At 53.6% G+C, this 21,114-nt stretch overlaps 1 protein-coding gene across 1 annotated transcript in view; it reads right to left on the bottom strand.

The window, feature by feature from the left end:
• LOC139230215 (probable G-protein coupled receptor 139) overlaps positions 1-18,027 on the bottom strand; it is an 84,683-nt gene extending 66,656 nt beyond the window's left edge. Inside the window, exons 1-2 of the mRNA XM_070862053.1 lie at positions 17,880-18,027; positions 14,137-15,020 (exon numbers count right to left, since the gene is read on the bottom strand). Of these exons, the coding sequence (XP_070718154.1) occupies positions 14,137-15,020; positions 17,880-18,027 (1,032 nt within the window). The remainder of the gene's footprint in view (positions 1-14,136; positions 15,021-17,879) is intronic.
• Positions 18,028-21,114: the final 3,087 nt, after the last annotated feature.

Here is a 21,114-nt window from a genome sequence, read left to right as displayed (position 1 = left end):
GTCCTCCCACAAAACTCTACGCGCTTCCTCGCTGGACGGATCCGGAGAGAACAGAGCCCCGTAATATTCACGGGCCCTGTTGTTGACGCCCTCCGGATCCGAGACGAGAGAGCCGTCGTCGGCCAGCAGCGTCAAGAGCTGCTTACGGACACTCTGCCTTTTTTCCAGCGAGTAGAAGAAGGGGGAGCCGCGGTCCAGATCCCGCAGGAACCGGATCCGCGACCTCACGAACGCGCCTCGGGACCCGACGAGCTGCAGGTCCTTCAACGCGGCCTTCTTTGCTTCGTACACCGTCCGCAGGGCCGGGTCCTGGACAGCTTGACCGAGACGGGCTTCCAGGTCGAGCACCTCTTTTTCTAGGCGCCCGACTCTGGCCGCCCGCCTCTTGGTCGACCCCCTCGCGTACTCTTGACAGAAGACGCGGACGTGAGCCTTGCCCACGTCCCACCATAGCCTCAAGGAGGGGAAGCCCCCCTGCTTCCTTCTCCAGTCGGACCAGAATCGACGGAACGAGTCCTGGAACCGCACGTCCTCCAGCAGCCGGTTGTTAAAGTGCCAGTACGCGGACCCCGTCCTCGCGCGGAGCGAAGCGAGCTCCGCCCACACCAGGTGGTGGTCCGAACACAGCACCGGCCACATGGAGGCCGCCGGGACGCAGGAAACGTACGCCCGAGACACGTAAAGGCGGTCGACTCTGGACCATCCTACTCCAGGCCTCACCCAAGTAAAGGCGCTGGAGTCGGGGTGGAGATTTCGCCAGACGTCCACCAAGTCGAAGGACCCGACCAGGTCCCTCAACTTCTCCATCGCCGTCATGCACTGCGGGGCACCGGAGCGGTCCCTCGCCTCGAGGGTGCAGTTAAAATCCCCCCCGAGGACAATGCAGCCGCCGACGTCGACGGAGCCAAGAAGAGCGGACACCTCTTCAAAGAAGCGCGTCTGCTGTGGGCCGGGCTGAGGGGCGTACACGTTCACGAGATGGAGCGGCACGTCCCCCAGGCGAACCGTTACGTGCAGCAAGCGGCCTGGCACGGGCTCCTCGACCCCCAAGATCTCCGGCTGAAAATGCGGGCCCAGCAAGATGGCCACCCCACTAGAAATGGCGGTGAGGTGGCTCATGCGGACCTCTCCTTGCCATTCCAGGAGCCACGTGGCTTCGTCTCCCGGAACGGTGTGGGTTTCTTGCAGGAAGCACACCGCATATTTCCCCTCCCGCAGGAGCGAAAAATTGTCAAATCTACGGCGTGCCTCTCTGCCGCCGTTGATGTTGAGGCTGGCTATGGTTATCTTCATGGCAAAAGCATAGTGCAACCTCTACCTTAACCTATTGTGGGGGAGGGAGCGGAGTCTTTTGTTGAACTCCGCTCCCTCCGCAGCCCAGCGAGGAACTTTTTGAGCCGGCGCAGCTCAAGGCCCTGAAGCCTTTGATAAGGGCCCGCCCGCGGCCATGGTTTTAGCGGCGGCGCGGACGGACACGACGAGCAGCCCCGGCTCGGACCATCTTTCCAGGGCCAGACGGGCTTGATCGCGGCGACCCCGGCATTGGACCAAAAAGTCCCGGAGTTCCTCTGCGGGAATGAGGAGGGTCTCAGTGGCGGCCGCGAGCAGATCCACCGCCTCACTGGCGATGGACTCGAGATCTTCACCCGCGTCCTCCACCGAGTCCCCGTCCCCATCCGGGAGGTCGCCGCTAGCAGCCGGCCCGTCGACCGCACGAGGTACGGCAAACGGCCCGGCCGCTCCATCTGGTCCTGGCTCTGCCCCGATCCCACCCCCAGGATCGTCGGCAGAGGAGTCCCCACTGGGCTCTTTTAAAATTGGTGCTGGGTCGGGAAGCGACAGCGGAAGGGGTTCCTCCTCCGCCCCAGGAGCCGGGGAACACGGAGAGACCTGGTTTAGGAAGTTCTCCAGGTCCACCAAGTCCCCCAGCTCCAAAGTAGGGGGAGAGGGTTGTTGTTCTTCCCCCTCCCCGCCGCCACCCCCCGGCCCAGCGTGTGGATGTATATTAAAATTGTTTGCAGTGTCAGTTTCTGCCGAGTCGAGCAAATCCCGGGGGAAGTTGGGTATTGGCTGGGCGGGCTCAGGTTCGGCCTTTTCGGCCCCGCCCGCCTCAGTCCCCGGGATGCTCGACCTGGCGGCTATGCATTCTTCCGCTGGCCCCACGCCCCCCACGACAGGCAGATCTTCCACGCCATCCCCAGGAGGCAGCGGCTGGGCAGCCTCGACTGCCTTACCCTCCCCGGGGACAGACTCCTCGCGCCTGCAGCGCAATTTGGGGGCGCTGGTGGGGGACGCGGGACACGCGGCGGGCACCGCCTCCTCCGCGGTGGGATGTTGTTCCCCCTCCGCCTCATTGGGGCAGTGCCTCTTTTTGTTCCTGGGGGTGCGCGAAGGCAGGGAGACCTCCATGTCTGCCGAGGCCTCCCGCTCCGCCCCCCCTTTTCCTTTTCTTGCCCGCGCCCGGGCCCCTCTGCGGTGTTGTTCAAGGGCTCAGGAACGGGCTCAGGGCACCCCGCGCTCGCCGGTGACGGGGTTGGGCCGAGCGCAGTGGTCAATCTTTCTGGCGCACTGAGGGGACCCGCCTCTATATGTTTCGCCTTGTTCCGCGCCTTCTTTCCGGTCGGACGCTCTCCCACCCCCCCGCCGGAGGCTCTGAAAACAAAGGCCTCCGACGATGCCCGCGCACCTACGGCTCCCGGCACGCGGACGCAACTAGGGGGAGGGGTGGCGGTGGTGCCAGCCTTGGCCGCCTTCGGTGGTTTGGCGGCCTTGGAGGCGGGGCAGTTCTTGCGAATGTGCCCCACCTCTCTGCAGGCATGGCACCGCACGCCGTCCGACGTCCAGAAGACGCGGTAGGCAGTCCCCTCGTGCACCACATTAAAAGATCCCTCCGTCGTCTCCTCCCGCGCCAGCCGGACAAAGAGCTGGCGGCGGAAGGAGAACACGTGGCGCAGGCTGCTCTCCCTGAGGCCGAGCGGTATGGGGTTGATCCCCGACCTTACCTCCCCCAGTTGTTGTAGGTGAGGGAGGAGGAGCTCAGTGGGAACAAAGGGTGGGACGTTCGACACGATGACCCTCTGCGCGGTGGCCTCGAGAGGATCCACCGGCAGGAACGTCCCGCCCACCGTGAGCCCCTTTTCAAGGGCCAAGGACACCGCCCGCTCCGACCCCAGGAAGAACACAGCCTTCCCAGACATCTTGGAGGCTGCGACAATGGCCGAGGGGCCGACTACCCCAGCCATCGCCCGCACGCACTCCTCAATGCTCATTGTGGGGTGAGTGTAGCTCTTGACCCCGTGTTTCTTCGTAATGAGTCTGAATGGTGGCAGGGCAGCGGGTGGCGCAGGAGGTGCCGTGGAAGCGGTTGCCACCTGCGCATATGTCCTCGCTGGCCCCGCCACCGGCGTGGATGGGGTCGCCATCACGGGGTCCCTTTAAGGGCTACACCCACCCCAAAGTCACAGGCCTTAATGGTCTTAATTGGCCTCGTTTGATATGACTGAGCAGAGGAGCTCTTAAAGAGGCACCTCTCCCCTAGTTGGCAATTGGGGAGGGGCCTTGCTCCCTCTGCTCAGTTGTCTTAATTGTTTTTTTCTTTTTTTAAATTAGGAGGAAGGGGTCTCAGAGAGAGAGGGGAGAAACAGAGAGCAATCAGAGAAAGAGAGAGGTGGGTGGGAAGGGGGGGGACTGCGAGGGCAGGTCTCCCCTCGCAGCTGTGGGTGGGTGCAATCCCCAGATGGCAAAACACAAAATAGTCTTTGGGATGGTCTTCAGGTGAGGGGAGAAGATGTCTTCACCTGGGGCAGCTAGAGCCACCCAGGCACACACTCCCAACGATGTTAATTAGGGTGGATTAATTGTTTCTTCAGCCTGGTAGCTCCAGCTATCCCAGGCTAGGCAATTGGGGGGGGGTTCTGTTGTGTGTGGGGCCTAGTTGTAAGCAAGGCCCCCACACACACTTCCACACACACACACCCCCCGCGATGTTCCGGCCCTCAGTGGTCTTCATTCCTCCCCCCACCGATACAACAAAGTTTATTTGGGACTGCACCCACACCCACCTGTAGAAATGGTAGAGTCTCCCTCCTTCCACACTGGATGTTGTTTTTGGTCTTTCCCCCTCTCTCCAACTCTTTGCAGAAATGGAATGATGTTAAAAGTTTTCTGCTTCCTCCTCTCCCTCTGGGTGAAAGTTGGTGGTGAAGCCCCTTCCTTCCTTCTCTTCCTGGGCTGGTCTCAGGGCTCACTCCAGGCCTTCCAGGCAGGAGCTGAGGTTGGTAGCTGCTCCTCTCACTGCTCACAGCTCCTACTGAGCAGGACACGCCTCCACTGCTCCACAATTGGCCCTTGTGCATGAAACTCTTTTAGAGTCTAGCTGCAAAACATAAAACATTAAACTGTGCCACTCGACCTGGGTGACACACCAGACATTTACAAGGCCCTTTTTTTCCTTTTTTTTTTGTGTTTTTCTTTTTTTTTGGGGGTTTTTTTTGGGCACTAAAATCACAATTTTTCCCCAGTGCCCCCTATAAAAGGGAAGGGGGACACTAAAAGCACCGGCAATTAAAACAAATTAAACTTTAAAACGTAAAATCAAATTAAAATTTGGTTGCCGGGCGTGATGATGCACTCCAGTCCCTCCGGTGCCCACCTCTCGCGGAAGGCCGCGAGCGTACCGGTGGACATCGCGTGCTCCATCTCCAAGGACACCCTGGACCGGATGTAAGAGCGGAAGAGAGGCAGGCAGTCAGGTTGAACGACCCCCTCGACCGCCCGCTGCCTGGACCGGCTGATGGCTCCCTTGGCCGTGCCCAGGAGCAGTCCTACGAGGAGGCCTTCGGACCTACCCGCTCCCCTCCGCACAGGGTGCCCAAAGATCAGGAGAGTGGGACTGAAGTGCAGCCAGAATTTCAGGAGCAGCCCCTTCAAATAATGGAACAGGGGCTGCAACCTCGTGCATTCAATAAAAACATGGAACACGGACTCCTCCAGACCGCAGAAATTGCAGGCGGCCTGGGAGTCCGTGAACCGGCTTAAAAATTTATTGCACGGCACTGCTCCGTGCACCACCCTCCAGGCCAAGTCCCCGACGAATAGTGGGAGGACCCCTGCGTAGAGTGCCCTCCATCGGGGACCCCCGCCTCCTCCGGACGGCAAGATGGTACGCCATGGCATGTCCGGACAGCAGGCAAGGATGGCAAAGTTGAGAGTGTGCAGGAGCAGCCCGTACAAGAAGCCCCTCCGCGCGGAACTGAAAGGCACGGAGGGGATTTCCCTGATGCGGCTCAAGTTGTGAGGCACCGGTCCCCGAGGGAGGTTCCGGGGTTTGGCGCCGATGAGGAATTCCGTCCGGACGGGGGTCAGTTCGGACGGGATCTCCCCACGTGCTTGAGCCTCCTCGATGCACCTAACGGAGTCAGGGCCCAAAGCTGTTGTTAGCGACTCGATGGCTTCGGCCGCGCGGCGGACGTCGGCTGAATTTAGGCGCCGCGCCAGCGTGTCTGGCGCCATCCAGCCCACTCCTCCGCCATCGAGCAGGTCCCTGACCCTGGTCACCTCAGCAGCCACAGCCCTCTCTTCCGACCGCCACATAAAACCTCGGTCGTGGACGTACGGATTCCCGAGCAGCGGCTCCTGCAGGACGGCCGCCACTCCAGCCGGCGGAGAGCTGCGCTTGGTGGAGACTTTGTTCCAGACCCTGATGAGGTCCCTGTAAAAGACAGGCAGCTCCCGGAGGGTGGTCCTGACACCCCCCAAGTTCACAAACAGGAGCTGCGTGTCGTAGTTGAGGTCGCGCTGCTGGCGGAAGAAATACGTCGCCAGAGCGCACCACCTAGGAGGGGGCTCGACGTAAAGGTATCTCTGCAGGGTCTGAAGACGGAAAGTCGCGAGCTGGGCGCTGACGCACACCAACGACTGACCGCCCTCCTCAAGCGGGAGACTCAAGACCGCAGCAGAGACCCAGTGCTTCCTGTTGTTCCAGAAGAAGTCCACCAGCTTCTTCTGTATCTTGGCGACAAACGCAGGGGGAGGGGTCAAAGTGACCAGCCGGTACCACAACATTGCGGCCACCAGCTGGTTTATGACTAGCGCTCGACCCCTGTAGGACAGCACTTGGAGCAGTCCTGTCCAGCGCCCTAGGCGAGCGGCGACCTTGGCCTCCAGCTCCTGCCAGTTCGCCGGCCAGGCTCCCTCGTCGGGGCTAAGGTAGACTCCCAGATAGAGGAGATGGGTCGTGCTCCAGGCAAAAGGCCTGAGCTCCTCCGGCAGGGAGTCCACCCGCCACTGACCCACCAGGAGTCCGGAACATTTCTCCCAGTTGATCCTGGCGGAGGACGCGGCCGAGTAAATCTGCTGGCACTCACGCATCCTCCGCAGGTCAGCGGGATCCTCTACCGCGAGGAGCACGTCATCGGCATAAGCCGAGAGGACGACCTCCACGCCCGGCCCTTGCAGAGCCAGTCCCGTCAACCTCGTCCGCAAGAGGCGCAGGAAAGGCTCCACGCAAACGGCGTATAACTGGCCGGACATGGGGCATCCCTGGCGCACCCCTCTCCTAAAGCGAAGGGGCGCCATTAAGGACCCGTTAACCTTAATCAGACACTCCGCGGCGGCGTACAAAAGTCGGATCCGGGCGACAAAATGCGTCCCGAACCCGAAAGCGCGCAGAGTTCCGAGCAGATAGTCGTGATCCACTCTGTCGAACGCCTTCTCTTGGTCGAGGGATAGGAAGGCGACCGACAGACCAGCCTCCTGGGAACAATGGATGAGGTCCCGGACCAGATGGATGTTATCGTTGATTGTCCGGCCCGGGACCGTGTAGGACTGGTCGGGGTGGATCATGTGGTCCAGCACGGCACCAAGGCGAGCAGACATCGCCCTGGCGAAGATTTTATAGTCCGTGCTGAGGAGGGAGACCGAGCGCCGGTTCTTAAGGAGGCGGAGATCGCCCTTCTTAGGCAGCAGGACGATGACTGCCCTGCGCCAAGAGAGGGACATCTCCCCGGTCGCCAGACTTTCCCCCAGGACCCGCGCGTAGTCGCCCCCCAGGACGTCCCAGAACGCCCTGTGGAACTCCACGGTCAGCCCGTCCAGCCCCGGGGATTTGCCCCTCGAGAGCCGGGCGAGGGCACCGGTCAGCTCCGCCAGGCTTAGCGGAGCTTCCAGATTTTCGGCGCCCTCCGGACTGACCTTCGGCAGGTCCTTCCACAAAACTCGACGCGCTTCCTCGCTGGACGGATCCGGAGAGAACAGAGCCCCGTAATATTCATGGGCCCTGTTGTTGACGCCCTCCGGATCCGAGACGAGAGAGCCGTCGTCGGCCAGCAGCGTCAAGAGCTGCTTACGGACACTCTGCCTTTTTTCCAGCGAGTAGAAGAAGGGGGAGCCGCGGTCCAGATCCCGCAGGAACTGGATCCGCGACCTCACGAACGCGCCTCGGGACCCGACGAGCTGCAGGTCCTTCAGCGCGGCCTTCTTCGCTTCGTACACCGTCCGCAGGGCCGGGTCCTGGACGACTTGACCGAGACGGGCTTCCAGGTCGAGCACCTCTTTTTCTAGGCGCCCGACCCTCGCCGCCCGCCTCTTGGTCGACCCCCTCGCGTACTCTTGACAGAAGACGCGGACGTGAGCCTTGCCCACGTCCCACCATAGCCTCAAGGAGGGGAAGCCCCCCTGCTTCCTTCTCCAGTCGGACCAGAATCGACGGAACGAGTCCTGGAACCGCACGTCCTCCAGCAGCCGGTTGTTAAATTGCCAGTACGCGGACCCCGTCCTCGCGCGGAGCGAAGCGAGCTCCGCCCACACCAGGTGGTGGTCCGAACACGGCACCGGCCACATGGAGGCCGCCGGGACGCAGGAAACGTACGCCCGAGACACGTAAAGGCGGTCGACTCTGGACCATCCTACTCCAGGCCTCACCCAAGTAAAGGCGCTGGAGTCGGGGTGGAGATTTTGCCAGACGTCCACCAAGTCGAAGGACCCGACCAGGTCCCTCAACTTCTCCATCGCCGTCATGCACTGCAGGGCACCGGAGCGGTCCCTCGCCTCGAGGGTGCAGTTAAAATCCCCCCCGAGGACAATGCAGTCGCCGACGTCGACGGAGCCAAGAAGAGCGGACACCTCTTCAAAGAAGCGCGTCTGCTGTGGGCCGGGCTGAGGGGCGTACACGTTCACGAGATGGAGCGGCACGTCCCCCAGGCGAACCTTTACGTGCAGCAAGCGGCCTGGCACGGGCTCCTCGACCCTCAAGATCTCCGGCTGAAAATGCGGGCCCAGCAAGATGGCCACCCCACTAGAAATGGCGGTGAGGTGGCTCATGCGGACCTCTCCTTGCCATTCCAGGAGCCACGTGGCTTTGTCTCCCGGAACGGTGTGGGTTTCTTGCAGGAAGCACACCGCATATTTCCCCTCCCGCAGGAGCGAAAAATTGTCAAATCTACGGCGTGCCCCTCTGCCGCCGTTGATGTTGAGGCTGGCTATGGTTATCTTCATGGCAAAAGCATAGTGCAACCTCTACCTTAACCTATTGTGGGGAAGGGAGCGGAGTCTTTTGTTGAACTCCGCTCCCTCCGCAGCCCAGCGAGGAGTCCCTCGAGCTCGCGCAGCTCAAGGTGCTGCTCCTTTGTCAAGGGCCCGCCCGCGGCCAAGGTTTTAACGGCGGCGCGGACGGACCCCTTGATCAGCTCTGGCTCGGACCATTTTTCCAGGGCCAGTCGGGGTTGGTCGCGGCGACCCCGGCTCTGGGCCAAAAAGTCCCGGAGTTCCTTTGCAGGAATGAGGAGGGCCTCAGCGGCGGCCGCGAGCAAATCCACTGCCTCCTTGGCGGTGGTCTCTAGTTCTTCTCCTGCGTCCCCCACCGAGTCCCCGTCCTCCTCCGGGAGGTGGCCGCCAGCAGCCGGCCCATCGACCGCACAAGGTACGGCACATGACCCGGCCGCTCCAACCGGCCCTGGCTCTGCCCCGATCCCACCCCCAGGATCGTCGGGAGAGGAGTCCTCACCTGGCTCTTTTAAAAATGGTGCCGGGTCGGGAAATGACAGCGGAAGGGGCTCCCCCTCCGCCCCAGGAACCGGGGAACAAGGAGAGACCCGGCCATAGGAAATCCCCAGGCTCCCCAAGTGCTCCAGCTCCAAAGTAAGGGGCGAGGGTGGGTGTTCCTCCCCCTCCCCGCTGCCACCCCCCGGCCCAGCATGTATAGTATCATTAAAAACATTCATTCCATTTTCTGCCGGGTCGAGCGACTCCCGGGGGAAGTTGGGTATTGGTTGGGCGGGCTCAGGTTCGGCCTTTTCGGCCCCGCCCGCCTCAGTCCCCGGGACGCCCGGCCCGGCGGCTACGCATTCCTCCGCGGTCCCCACGCCCCCCACGACAGGCAGATCTTCCACGCCATCCCCGGGAGGCTGAGGCTGGGCAGCCTCAACTGTCTCACCCTCCCCGGGGACAGACTCCTCTCGCCTACGGCGCAGCTTGGGGGCGCTGGTGGGGGACGCGGGACACGCGGCGGGCACCGACTCCTCCGCGGAGGGATGTTGTTCCCCCTCCGCCTCAACGGAGCGGCGCCTCCTTTTGTTGCTGGAGGTGCGCTGAGGCAGGGAGACCTCCATGTCTGCCGAGGCCTCCCGCTCCACCCGCCCCTTTTCCTTTTCTTGCCCGCGCCCGAGCCCCTCTGTGGTATTGGTCAAGGGCTCAGGCACGGGCTCGGGGCACCCCGCGCTCGCCGGTGACTGGGTTGGGCTGAGCGCGGTGGTCAAATTGTCTGGCGCACTGAAGGGACCCGCCTCTGGATGTTTTGCCTTCTTCCGCGCCTTCTTTCCGGTCGGACGCTCTCCCTCCCCCCCGCCGGCGGCCCTGAAAACAAAGGCCTCCGACGATGCCCGCGCACCTACGGCTCCCGGCACGCGGACGCAACTAGGGGGAGGGGTGGCGGCGGCGCCAGCCTTGGCCGCCTTCGGTGGTTTGGCGGCCTTGGAGGCGGGGCAGTTCTTACGAACATGCCCCACCTCCCTACAGGCATGGCACCGCACGCCGTCCGACGTCCAGAAGACGCGGTAGGCAGTCCCCTCGTGCACCACATTAAATGATCCCTCCGTCGTCTCCTCCCGCGCCAGCCGGATAAAGAGCTGGCGGCGGAAGGAGAACACGTGGCGCAGGCTGCTCTCCCTGAGGCCGAGCGGTATGGGGTTAATCCCCGACCTTACCTCCCCCAGTTGGTGTAGGTGAGGGAGGAGGAGCTCAGCGGGAACAAAGGGCGGGACGTTTGACAGGATGACACTCTGCGCGGTGGCCTCGAGAGGGTCCACCGGCAGGAACGTCCCGCCCACCGTGAGCCCCTTTTCGATGGCCAGGGACACCGCCCGCTCCGACCCCAGGAAGAACACGGCCTTCCCAGCCATATTGGAGGCCGCGACAATGGCCGAGGGGCCGACTACCCCAGCCATCGCCCGCACGCACTCCGCGATGCTCATTGTGGGGTGAGTGGAGCTCTTGACCCCGTGTTTTTTCGTGATGAGTGTAAAAGGTGGCAGGGCAGCGGGTGGCGCAGGAGGTGCCGTGGATGTGGACACCGCCTGCGCATATGTCCTTGCTGGCCCTGCCACCGGCGTGGATGGGGTCGCCATCACGGGGTCCCTTTAAGGGCTACACCCACCCCAAAGTCACAGGCCTTAATGGTCTTTATTGGCCTCGTATATTGACTGAGCAGAGGAGCCCTTAACGAGGCACACCTCTCCCCTGGTTGGCAATTGGGGAGGGGCCTTGCTCCCTCTGCTCAGTTGTTTTAATTCTTTTAAAAAATTAGGAGGAAGAGGTCTCAGAGAGAGAGGGGAGAAACAGAGAAAGAGAGAGGGGGGTGGGAAGGGGGGGTGCTGCGAGGGCAGGTCTCCCCTCGCAGCTGTGGGTGGGTGCAATCCCCAGATGGCAAAACAAAAATAGTCTTTGAGGTGGTCTTCAGGTGAGTGGAGAAGATGTCTTCACCTGGGGCAGCTCGAGCCACCAGGCACACACTCCCAACGATGTTAATAGGGTGATTAAAGAATCTTCAGCCTGGTAGCTCCAGCTATCCCAGGCTAGGCAATTGGGGGGGGGGGGTTCAATTGTGTGTGGGGCCTAGTTATAGGCAAGCCCCCACACATACTTCCACACACACACACCCCCCGCGATGTTCCGGCCCTCAGTGGTCTTCTTTCCTCCCCCCACCGATACAACAAAGTTTATTTGGGACTGCACCAATATACCCACCTGTAGAAATGGTAGAATCTCCCTCCTTCCACACTGGATGTTGTTGTTGGTCTTTCCCCCTCTCTCCAACTCTTTGTAGAAATGGTGGAAATGTTGAGCAAAAGTTTTCTGCTTCCTCCTCTTCCTCTGGGTGAAAGTTGGTGGTGAAGCCCCTTCCTTCCTTCTCTTCCTGGGCTGGTCTCAGGGCTCACTCCAGGCCTTCCAGGCAGGAGCTGAGGTTGGTAGCTGCTCCTCTCACTGCTCACAGCTCCTACTGAGCAGGACACGCCTCCACTGCTCCACAATTGGCCCTTGTGCATGAATCCCAAAAAGTTAGTTTGCAGGTGCAGCAGGTAATCAGGAAGGTGAATGGAATGTTGGCCTTCATTGTGGGAGGAATGAAGTATAAAAGCAGGGAGGTCCTGCTGCAACTGTACAGGGTATTGGTGAGGCCGCACCTGGAGTACTGCGTGCAGTTTTGGTCACCTTACTTAAGGAAGGATATACTAGCTTTGGAAGGGGTGCAGAGACGATTCACTAGGCTGATTCCGGAGATGAGGGGGTTACCTTATGATGATCGATTGATTAGACTGGGTCTTTACTCGTTGGAGTTCAGAAGGATGAGAGGTGATCTTATAGAAACATTTAAAATCATGAAGGGGATAGACAGGATAGAGGCAGAGAGGTTGTTTCCACTGCTTGGGGAGACTAGAACTAGGGGGCACAGCCTCAAAATACGGGGGAGCCAATTTAAAACCGAGTTGAGAAGGAATTTCTTCTCCCAGAGGGTTGTGAAGCTGTGGAATTCTCTGCCCAAGGAAGCAGTTGAGGCTAGCTCATTGAATATATTCAAATCACAGATAGATAGATTTTTAACCAATAAGGGAATTAAGGGTTATGGGGAGCGGGCGGGTAAGTGGAGCTGAGTCCACGGCCAGATCAGCCGTGATCTTGTTGGGGGGCGGAGCAGGCTCGAGGGGCTAGATGGCCTACTCCAGTTCCTAATTCTTATGTTCTTATGTTCTTATTAATGTTGGGGAAGTCCAGAACCAGGGGTCACAGTCTAAGGATAAGGGGTAAGCCATTTAGGACCGAAATGAGGAGAAACCTCTTCACCCAGAGAGTGGTGAACCTGTGGAATTTTCTACCACAGAAAGTTGTTGAGGCCAATTCACTAAATATATTCAAAAAGGAGTTAGATATAGTCCTTACTACTAGGGGGATCAAGGGGTATGGCGAGAAAGCAGGAATGGGGTACTGAAGTTGCATGTTCAGCCATGAACTCATTGAATGGCGGTGCAGGCTCGAAGGGCCGAATGGCCTACTCCTGCAACTATTTTCTATGTTTCTATGTTTCTATGGGGTAAGGGCCTTCAGCTGCCTCAGGGATTGCTGAGCTAAGGGTCTTCAGCTGGCGGAGTGATTACTGGGGTTAAAGGTTTTCAGCTAAGGGAGGGATGCATTTACATTAGGGTAATGGACTTCAGCTGGAACATGGTGGTTTTTTGGGAGATCTATCCTCAAGCTTTTTAAGTCAAAATGAATCAAATTACAAATTGGAAATTCACTCAGAATTTGGGCTGGGCGGTTCAAGTTACACATTCTAGAGGAACCTCGGGGTGTGGCTTATCCTCCTAGGAAGCCAATCAGCAATAGGTCTGGAGAGCCAATCAGAGAAATGGCTGCATTTCAGCTCGTACAAATAGGACTTCCAGAGGCATTTGTTTAAGTCCCTGATAAGAGACTGTTAGTTAAACTTGGAGCTCATGGAATTAAAGGCAAGTTATTGACCTGGTTGGGAAATTGGTTGAGCAGAGGAAGAAAGAGAGTAGGGATAATGGGCAGATAATCTAATTGGCAAGATGTAACTAGTGTTGTCCTGCAAGGTCCTGTGTTTGCTCCTTTTCTATTCACCATATTTATTAACGACTTAGATAATGGGATAGGAAGTTACATATCCAAGTTTATTGATAATACAAAGATAGGTAGCATTATAAGCAGTGTAGATGGAAGCATAAAATTAGAAAGAGATAGTAATACATTAAGTGAATGGGCAAAACTGTGGCAAATGGATTTCAACATAGGCAAATGTGAGTTCATTCACTTTGGAATTAAAAAGGTATAGAACAGAGTACTTTCTAAATGGTGAAAAGCTAGCAACAGTGGAGGTCCAAGTTGACGTGGGGTCTATGTGCATAGATCATTACCATCATTAATAGGTGCAGAAAATAATTTAAAAGGCTAATGCAATGTTGGCCTTTATTTGTAGAGGATTGGAATATACGGGGATATAAGTTATGCTGCAGCTGTACACAGCCCTGGTTAGATAACACATGGAGTACTGAGACAACTTCTGGGCACCACACTGTTGAAAGGATTTATTGACCTTGGATGAGTGCAGCACAAATTTACCAGAATGGTACTTGGACTCCAAGGGTTAAATTACGAGGAGAGATTACACAAACTTGTATTCTATGGAATTTACACAGTTACGAGGTGGTTTGATCGAAGTTTTCAAGATATTAAGAGGAACTGATAGGGTAGATAGAGTTAATTTCGACTGGTTTGGGCAGTCGAGGACTCGGGGGCATGGTAGAAAAATTAAAGCCAGGCCGTTCAGGAGTGAAGTTTGGAAACACTTCCACACACACAGTGGTCGATGTTTGGAACTTTCTTCTGCAAAGGGCAATTGATGCTAGGTCAATTGTTAATTTTAAATCTGAGATTGATAGCTTTTTGTTAATCAAAGGTATTAAAGAATATGTGGCAAAGGCGGGTTTCTGGAGTTAGGCCACAGATTAGCCTGGATATGGCACAACACGGTCAAGGGGCTAAATGGCCTGCTCCTGTTCCTACATTCCTATGGGGAGTCATGGTTTATATGTAGTGTTGTTAATTTGATTTAATTAACTTAATTACCTGAGCAAAGGGATATTTAATCACATTCTTTAATGCATCTCTGAACTTAATCTGGGCCACTGCATAAATAACCGTGTTGGTGCAGGAACTCAAACGCTGGAGCATGTATCCACTGTGTTCCATGATGGTAAAAGGATCTGCGTAATCTGTTCTGAACAATTGAGTATCTGTAATTTGTACACATATTTCATAGAGAGAAGTTACCATCCATAACAGGATAAAGCTGCCTGATATTGTGAGCAGTAAAATGATGGATTTCCTTCGGTTCTCCATCTCTGGATCATTGTGACTCTCACCCGTCTTACTCCCTCGGAGTCCTCTCCTGACTCTACTGGCCTGCACAATGTGCCTGATGGTCAGAGCATTGAGCAGTGCAATCAACACAAATGGAGCGAATGGGGTTAAAATAACGTGAAGCCAGCAGTAAGCCTTCCAAATGGGCAAGGTGTAGAAGGTAGATTTTACAACACAGAACCATTGTATGTTATCAACTATTTCACCAAAATCATTTGCAAAGTAAAGTGGAATGTTTACTAACAGGCCCAACCCACACACCGTTGTTATGATCACAGCTGCAGTTTTCTCGGTGCAATATTTGACTCTCAGCTTCTGGTAACAAATGGCGATGAATCGATCAAAGGTGAAGGCGACGGTTAACCAGACAGAACATTCAATGGCAGCAAATGCCAGGCTGCTATTGAGACTGCAGATGAGAGTATAGTTCAGGAATGAACGTGGGAAATAAATCTCTTTAATCTCATACAGAATGACATCAAATATCAGGACCAGTAGATCTGCCGCTGCCATGGCCACCAGGTAACGAGAGATACATACGGAGAGACCGCACTTTCCCCGGGAGAGAATCACAATTGTGAATAAATTTGCTGCAATAACAGTGGGATAAATAAATTAATCATTTCAGGTATAACAAAATGGCCGGCAGGTAATGAGAGTTAATCAATTTACAGCGCATATGTTCCACTACTCAAGTCATGCTCTCTCTCTGACTCTCGATGTATTTCTATAGCTGTCACTGATTCTGACCATCCCTCTGTTTTCCTCACAATCTACGTTTTTCCTGCCTCTCTATGTCTCAGTTTGTTTCTGTGTCACTCGAATCATCTTCGTCTCTCTCACTTTAGCTGGGACTTTTTTGTTAGGTTATTTTCGACATGAATGGCTAAGGGTTAATGTACAGTATTAACCAGAAGCGTGCACTTAACCCCCAGGTCTCCTCACAGCATAGCTTGAGCGGCAGATTGGGACAGGTTTGGGAGCCCATCATCATCATAGGCAGTCCCTCAGAATTGAGGAAAACATGCTTCCACTCCTAAAATGAGTCCTTTGGTGGCTGAACAGTCCAATATGAGAGCCATAGACCCTGTCACAGGTGGAATAGACATTCGTCGGGGGAAGGGGGTGGTCAGACTTATTTACAGCACGCTCCTTCCGTTGCATGCGCCTAACCTCTTCACGCTCGTGGCATTGAGATTTGAAGAGCTCAACGCCCTCCCGGATGCACTTTCTCCACCTAGGGTGGTCTTCAGCCAGGGAGTCCCAGGTGTCAGTGGTGACATCGTACTTCACCAGGGAGTCTTTGAGGGTGTCCTTGTAACGTTTCTGCTGCCCATCCTTGGCTTATTTACCGTGAAGGAGAGCAATTACTTAGGGAGTCTCGTGTCTGGCATGCGAACTATGTGGTCTGCCCAGCGAAGCTGATCGAGTGTAGCCAGTGCTTTAATGCTGGGTATGTTAGCCTGGGCAAGGAATCTGATGTTGGTGCACCTGTCCTCCCAGGGGATTTACAGGATCTTGCGGAGACATTGTTGGGGATATATCTCCAACTACTTCTCTCAGAGAGTTGTATATCTATGGAATTCCCTGCCCCAAAGAGCTGTGGAGGCTGGGTCACTGAATATATATAAGGCGGAGATGGACATATTTTTGAGTGATAAAGGAATAGAGGGTTATGGGGAGCAGGAAGGGAAATGGAGCTCGGAAAATGGGTATCATTCAAATAAAAGGGATGGGAACATTAAAGGGGAGTGTCAGATTAAGGGGAGAAACATTCTGAGATACTTTGGAGAGTCTCAGACGGCATCTCCACCCATTATCCATCTTGGCCAGGGTGCAGAAGTAGAGTACTCAGACAACTGTGTAAATAACGGAAGCCCAAGGTGCAGACATATGTTAGCAAACCTTGAGACATGGCAATAGGGAGAAAACAGTAAATAAGTTAATAAAGCACAGTTACATTTACTGTGCATATTTTAATGGATTCCCAGGATGTGGGCATTGCTGTCATTATTGCCTATCCCTAGTTGCCCTTCGTGACTTGCTAGACCGCTTCTGAGGGCAATTGGTGTGGGAATTGAGTCACATATGGATAAGGCCAGATGGATAAGGGTGGCAGGTTTCTTACATAAGAAATAGGAGCAGGAGTAGGTCACCTGGCCCCTCGAACCTGCTCCGCCATTTAATAAGATCATGGCTGATCTGATCATGGACTCAGCTCCATTTGCCTGCCTGTTTCTCTATTTCTGACTGTCACTCTCTATCTCTCTTCCTGACTGTTCCTCTATTTCTGACTCTGTCGCTCACGATCTCTCTCCCTGTCTGTTTCTCTATTTCTGACTGTCGCTCTCTAACTCTCTCCCTGCCTGTTTCTCTATTTCTGACCGTGTCACTCTCTAACTGTCTCCCTGCCTGTTTCTCTATTTCTGACTCTGTCGCACTCTAACTCTCTTCCTGTCTGTTTCTCTATTTCTCACTCTGTCACTCTCTATCTCTCTCCCTGCCTGTTTCTCTATTTCTGACTCTGTCACTCTCTATCTCTCTCCCTTTCTGTTTCTCTATTTCTGACTCTGTCACTCTCTATCTCTCTCCCTGCCTGTTTCTCTATTTCTGACTCTGTCACTCTCTATCTCTCTCCCTTTCTGTTTCTCTATTTCTGACTCTGTCACTCTCTATCTCTCTCCCTGCCTGTTTCTCTATTTCTGACTCTGTCACTCTCTAACTCTCTCCCTGCCTGTTTCTCTATTTCTGACTCTGTCGCTCTCTAACTCTCTCCCTGTCTGTTTCTCTATTTCTCACTCTGTCACTCTCTATCTCTCTCCCTGCCTGTTTCTCTATTTCTGACTCTGTCACTCTCTATCTCTCTCCCTGTCTGTTTCTCTATATCTGGCTCTGTTGCTCACTATCTCTCTCCCTGTCTGTTTCTCTATTTCTGACTCTGTCGCTCTCTAACTCTCTCCCTGCCTGTTTCTCTATTTCTGACTCTGTTGCTCTCTATCTCTCTGCCTGTCTGTTTCTCTATATCTGGCTGTGTGTGAAATCGGCTTTGGACGCTAGAGCAAAACAGCCAATAGTGTTATTGGCACAAGATTTCTACCAAGCTTCATTTTTTTGATTTTATTTCAATGGGAAAGGAAATTGGGTGTGGAGTAAAACGGGCTCTGAATCGCTGTGAGTCTGTCTCGCGCTGCTGTCGAAGACCAGTTTCCCCCTCCAATGAAAGTTGTTAATATTATCGATGCTGAAACTCCAGAGACAATTAGAATGTCCTGGGAATTTCCGTGGGATTATTGCATTAACGATTCAGTAGAAACTGATTACATTTAATTGATCTCAGTAATTATGGGCTGTGCAAACAACCCCGTGAAAACAAACAGATCAGAGAATCCACAAGAGCAGTGATACAGCTAAACACCGAGCGACATTGACAACTGATGGTAATGACTTACCAGGAACACCAAACACTGCGAGGATAGGATAATAAACCGCTTCGATCTGGGCAAGGATTGGTCGATCCATCTGTTCCAGTGACACGGTGCCGTGCTGCAAGCAATAGCTCAGTCTGACAATAAGATGAAGCCGCTTCAATCCAACCATTATTTATATCTGAGGGAAATCTCAAGTGAGGCAATTAGCTTACACAATGACTGATATTACTTATGGTCTTTTAAACAAACAGATCTTTTACTCTACTGATTCTTGTCCATTGGGAGGGTGGAACTTCTGATCAGTGAAACACTCCAATGAACTTTAACCTATTTGCCCAATATTCCTGTGAACACTGAATTTACAGAGGTGTTAACTCCTTAACGCACACGGGAATGTCAAGGTAAATCTGCTACTTGTATTGTGTTAATCAACTCAATTAAGTGTGTCAAACGGCACTTATTGGTTACAGATTAATGTTGTGTGTCCTTAATTAATCCACTATTTTGAGGTTGGATCAATGCTATCGTGTTTTATGGCAGCTCTAATCGATTCCTCTCCTCCCCGTGTATCCCTTCAATCCCTCTATCGTATTACTAGGTAAAAAAAAACCGACTGCAGAATATTTGTTTCCCATTATCTGTATCTCGTTCTTCCTCCAGAATATTATTCCACATTCTCTCTTTAAGGAGCTCCATCCATTGATTATTCTTTTGCTTTTCATCAGTTTCTAAATACCCTTACTATTTAACTTGATGTTCCTCGCCAAACTTTCATCAGACTTCTTGTTACCATTTCTTATCTTTTTCACTTCCTGCCTGTATTTTATAAATTCAGTTACATTTCATTTTCCACTAGAGTTGTGGCAGGCCCTCTTAACTCTCATTGTAATTTTTATTTTTCTGCACATTCTAGGAACACCGGTTTATGATGAGCTCCCTTTCCTTGTGGGAATATGGCAACACTGTACATTAATACCCCCTGTTTGAACAATTCCCACTGTCTCTGTACTGCCTTTTTTGAAGCAGTATCTAATTGAAACTATCTTTCCACAGTTCTGTATCTTTATCTTTAACTGCTCTCCAGTTTTAACATAGCATTTAAATATATCTTCCTACTCTACATGCACAGCATGAGGACCATCTGTACGACTACTCCTTGGAACCTTTAAACCGTGTTATTTACACCTCCATCACTTATGCTTACTTTGAATCTTTCGTCTTGTAATATATTTATGCTTGAGGTCACCAGGCACCAGAGAGCGCCACTGTCGGATGTCATGCAGGCAATACAGCAAGTCAGATCTTGTACTTATCTGATGTGGAATATAAGAGATCCAGTACACACCTGGTCGAGGTTGCTAAAAAACGGACTCTTGTGTTATTACATTGGCGACAAGGTAAACTAAGAACATTCCTCTTTACAATGTGCACTATTGGAATTCTGCACGAATTTGTGAATTGGGCGAACGTTGTCGACCGCCTGGATCAATATTGTTTTGCCAACAAAATGAAGGAAGAGGCTGATGCAGTCCATCGCAGGGCGGTTCTCCTCACCGTCTGTGGTCAGAAGGTTTACGGCATCATGACGAACCTTCTCTCGCCCTTTCGTCCAACTACCAAGTCTTACGAGGAATTGTGCGATTTAGTGCGTGACCATCTAAAGCCAAAGGAAGGGATCATCATCTCACGCTATCACTTCTACACGCATGTCCATGCTGAGGGCCGAAACGTGTCGAGATTTGTCGTGACCTACGACGTCTTGCTGAGCCGTATAAGTTTGGGAACACGCTGGAAGACAAGTTGAGAGACTTTTTCGTGATAGGCATCAACCATGATGTGATTCTTTGGAAGCTATTGGCTGAAGAGAAACTGGACTTGAAAAAGGCCATCACAATTGCCCATGCCTGTATGATGACTGATGAGAACTTGAGGCAGAATCAAAAGGTTGGCGCTCCATGGCAGGCTTGTCAGGTACTGTAAACAAGATTGTGTCGTCTTCTGGCAAAGCTGCTCATGGCAGGGCCAAGTCAACTCTTTACGTGAAACCTGTAGCTGCTCAGAGCTCACCTGGTACGAAGCTGAGTTCACCCTGTTGGTGTTGTGGGGGCAATCATTGGCCCCATTAGTTCAGTTTAAACAATACTCCTGAAATGGCTAATCGAAAGTGGGACATCTCCAGAAAACGTGCCCACAACTGAGCAAGCGTGCTACTGCTGCTCATCATATTGTTGATGATGACCAGTCCAGTGCTAACTTGGATACACAATCTGAGGAGGAAGTGGATGCTTTGTATTCATTCTCATCAAAGATCCAGCAGATAACTGATAATGTGAAGCTATATGGCGTGCCTGAATCAATGGAGCTGGACGCAGGTGCAAGTTAGTCGATCATGAGCCAAGTGACATTTGACAAGCTGTGGGACACTAAGGCTGTCAAGCCTAAGCTGAGTCCGGTCAAAGCCATGTTGCATACTGAAGCAAAGGAACCCATATCGGTGATTGGCAGTGCAGTAGTCAAGGTGTCATATGATGGCGTGATCTAAGATCTACCATTATGGATCATCTCAGGTAATGGTCCAACGCTGTTTGGTCTGAATTGGCTCGAGAAACATAGAAAATAGGTGCAGGAGTAGGCCATTCGGCCCTTTGAGCCTGCACCACCATTCAATATGATCATGGCTGATCATGCAACTTCAGTACCCAATTCCTGCTTTCTCTCCATACCCCTTGATCCCTTTAGCCATAAGGGCCATATCTAACTCCCTAACTTCAAGCTGAACTGGAGTGATGTCAAAGCATTGTCCTTGGTGGACGACACTTCTTTTGCTCAAGTGCTGAAGAAGTTTCCTTCTTTGTTTGAGCCTGGTATTGGTAATTTTACTGGAGCCAAGGTGCAGATTCACCTGGATTCTGATGCAAGGCCTGTCTATCACAAATCTCGGTCTGTCCCTTATATGATGAGGGAGAAGATTGTGATTGAGCTTGACAGACTCCAACTTGAAGAGGTCATATCACCTGTCGAGTTCAATGAATGGGCCAGCCCTATTGTTCCTTTGTTGAAGAGTGATGGCACTGTCAGGATTTGCGGAGACTACAAGGTTACGATTAACCGATTCTCAAAACAGATTCAGTACCCGTTATCGAAGGCGGATGACCGATTTGCCATGCTAGTTGGTGGAAAGTCGTTCACTAAGCTAGATCTGTGGAACCTTTACCTGCGGTAAGACCAACTCACTAAATAAGTTATCCACATCATT

The sequence above is a fragment of the Pristiophorus japonicus genome, chromosome 19, assembly GCF_044704955.1.
Source record: "Pristiophorus japonicus isolate sPriJap1 chromosome 19, sPriJap1.hap1, whole genome shotgun sequence".
Classification (NCBI taxonomy): domain Eukaryota; kingdom Metazoa; phylum Chordata; class Chondrichthyes; family Pristiophoridae; genus Pristiophorus; species Pristiophorus japonicus.
The sequence above is the reverse complement of the archived record's forward strand: the minus strand, read 5'-3'. Positions and strand labels throughout refer to the sequence as shown.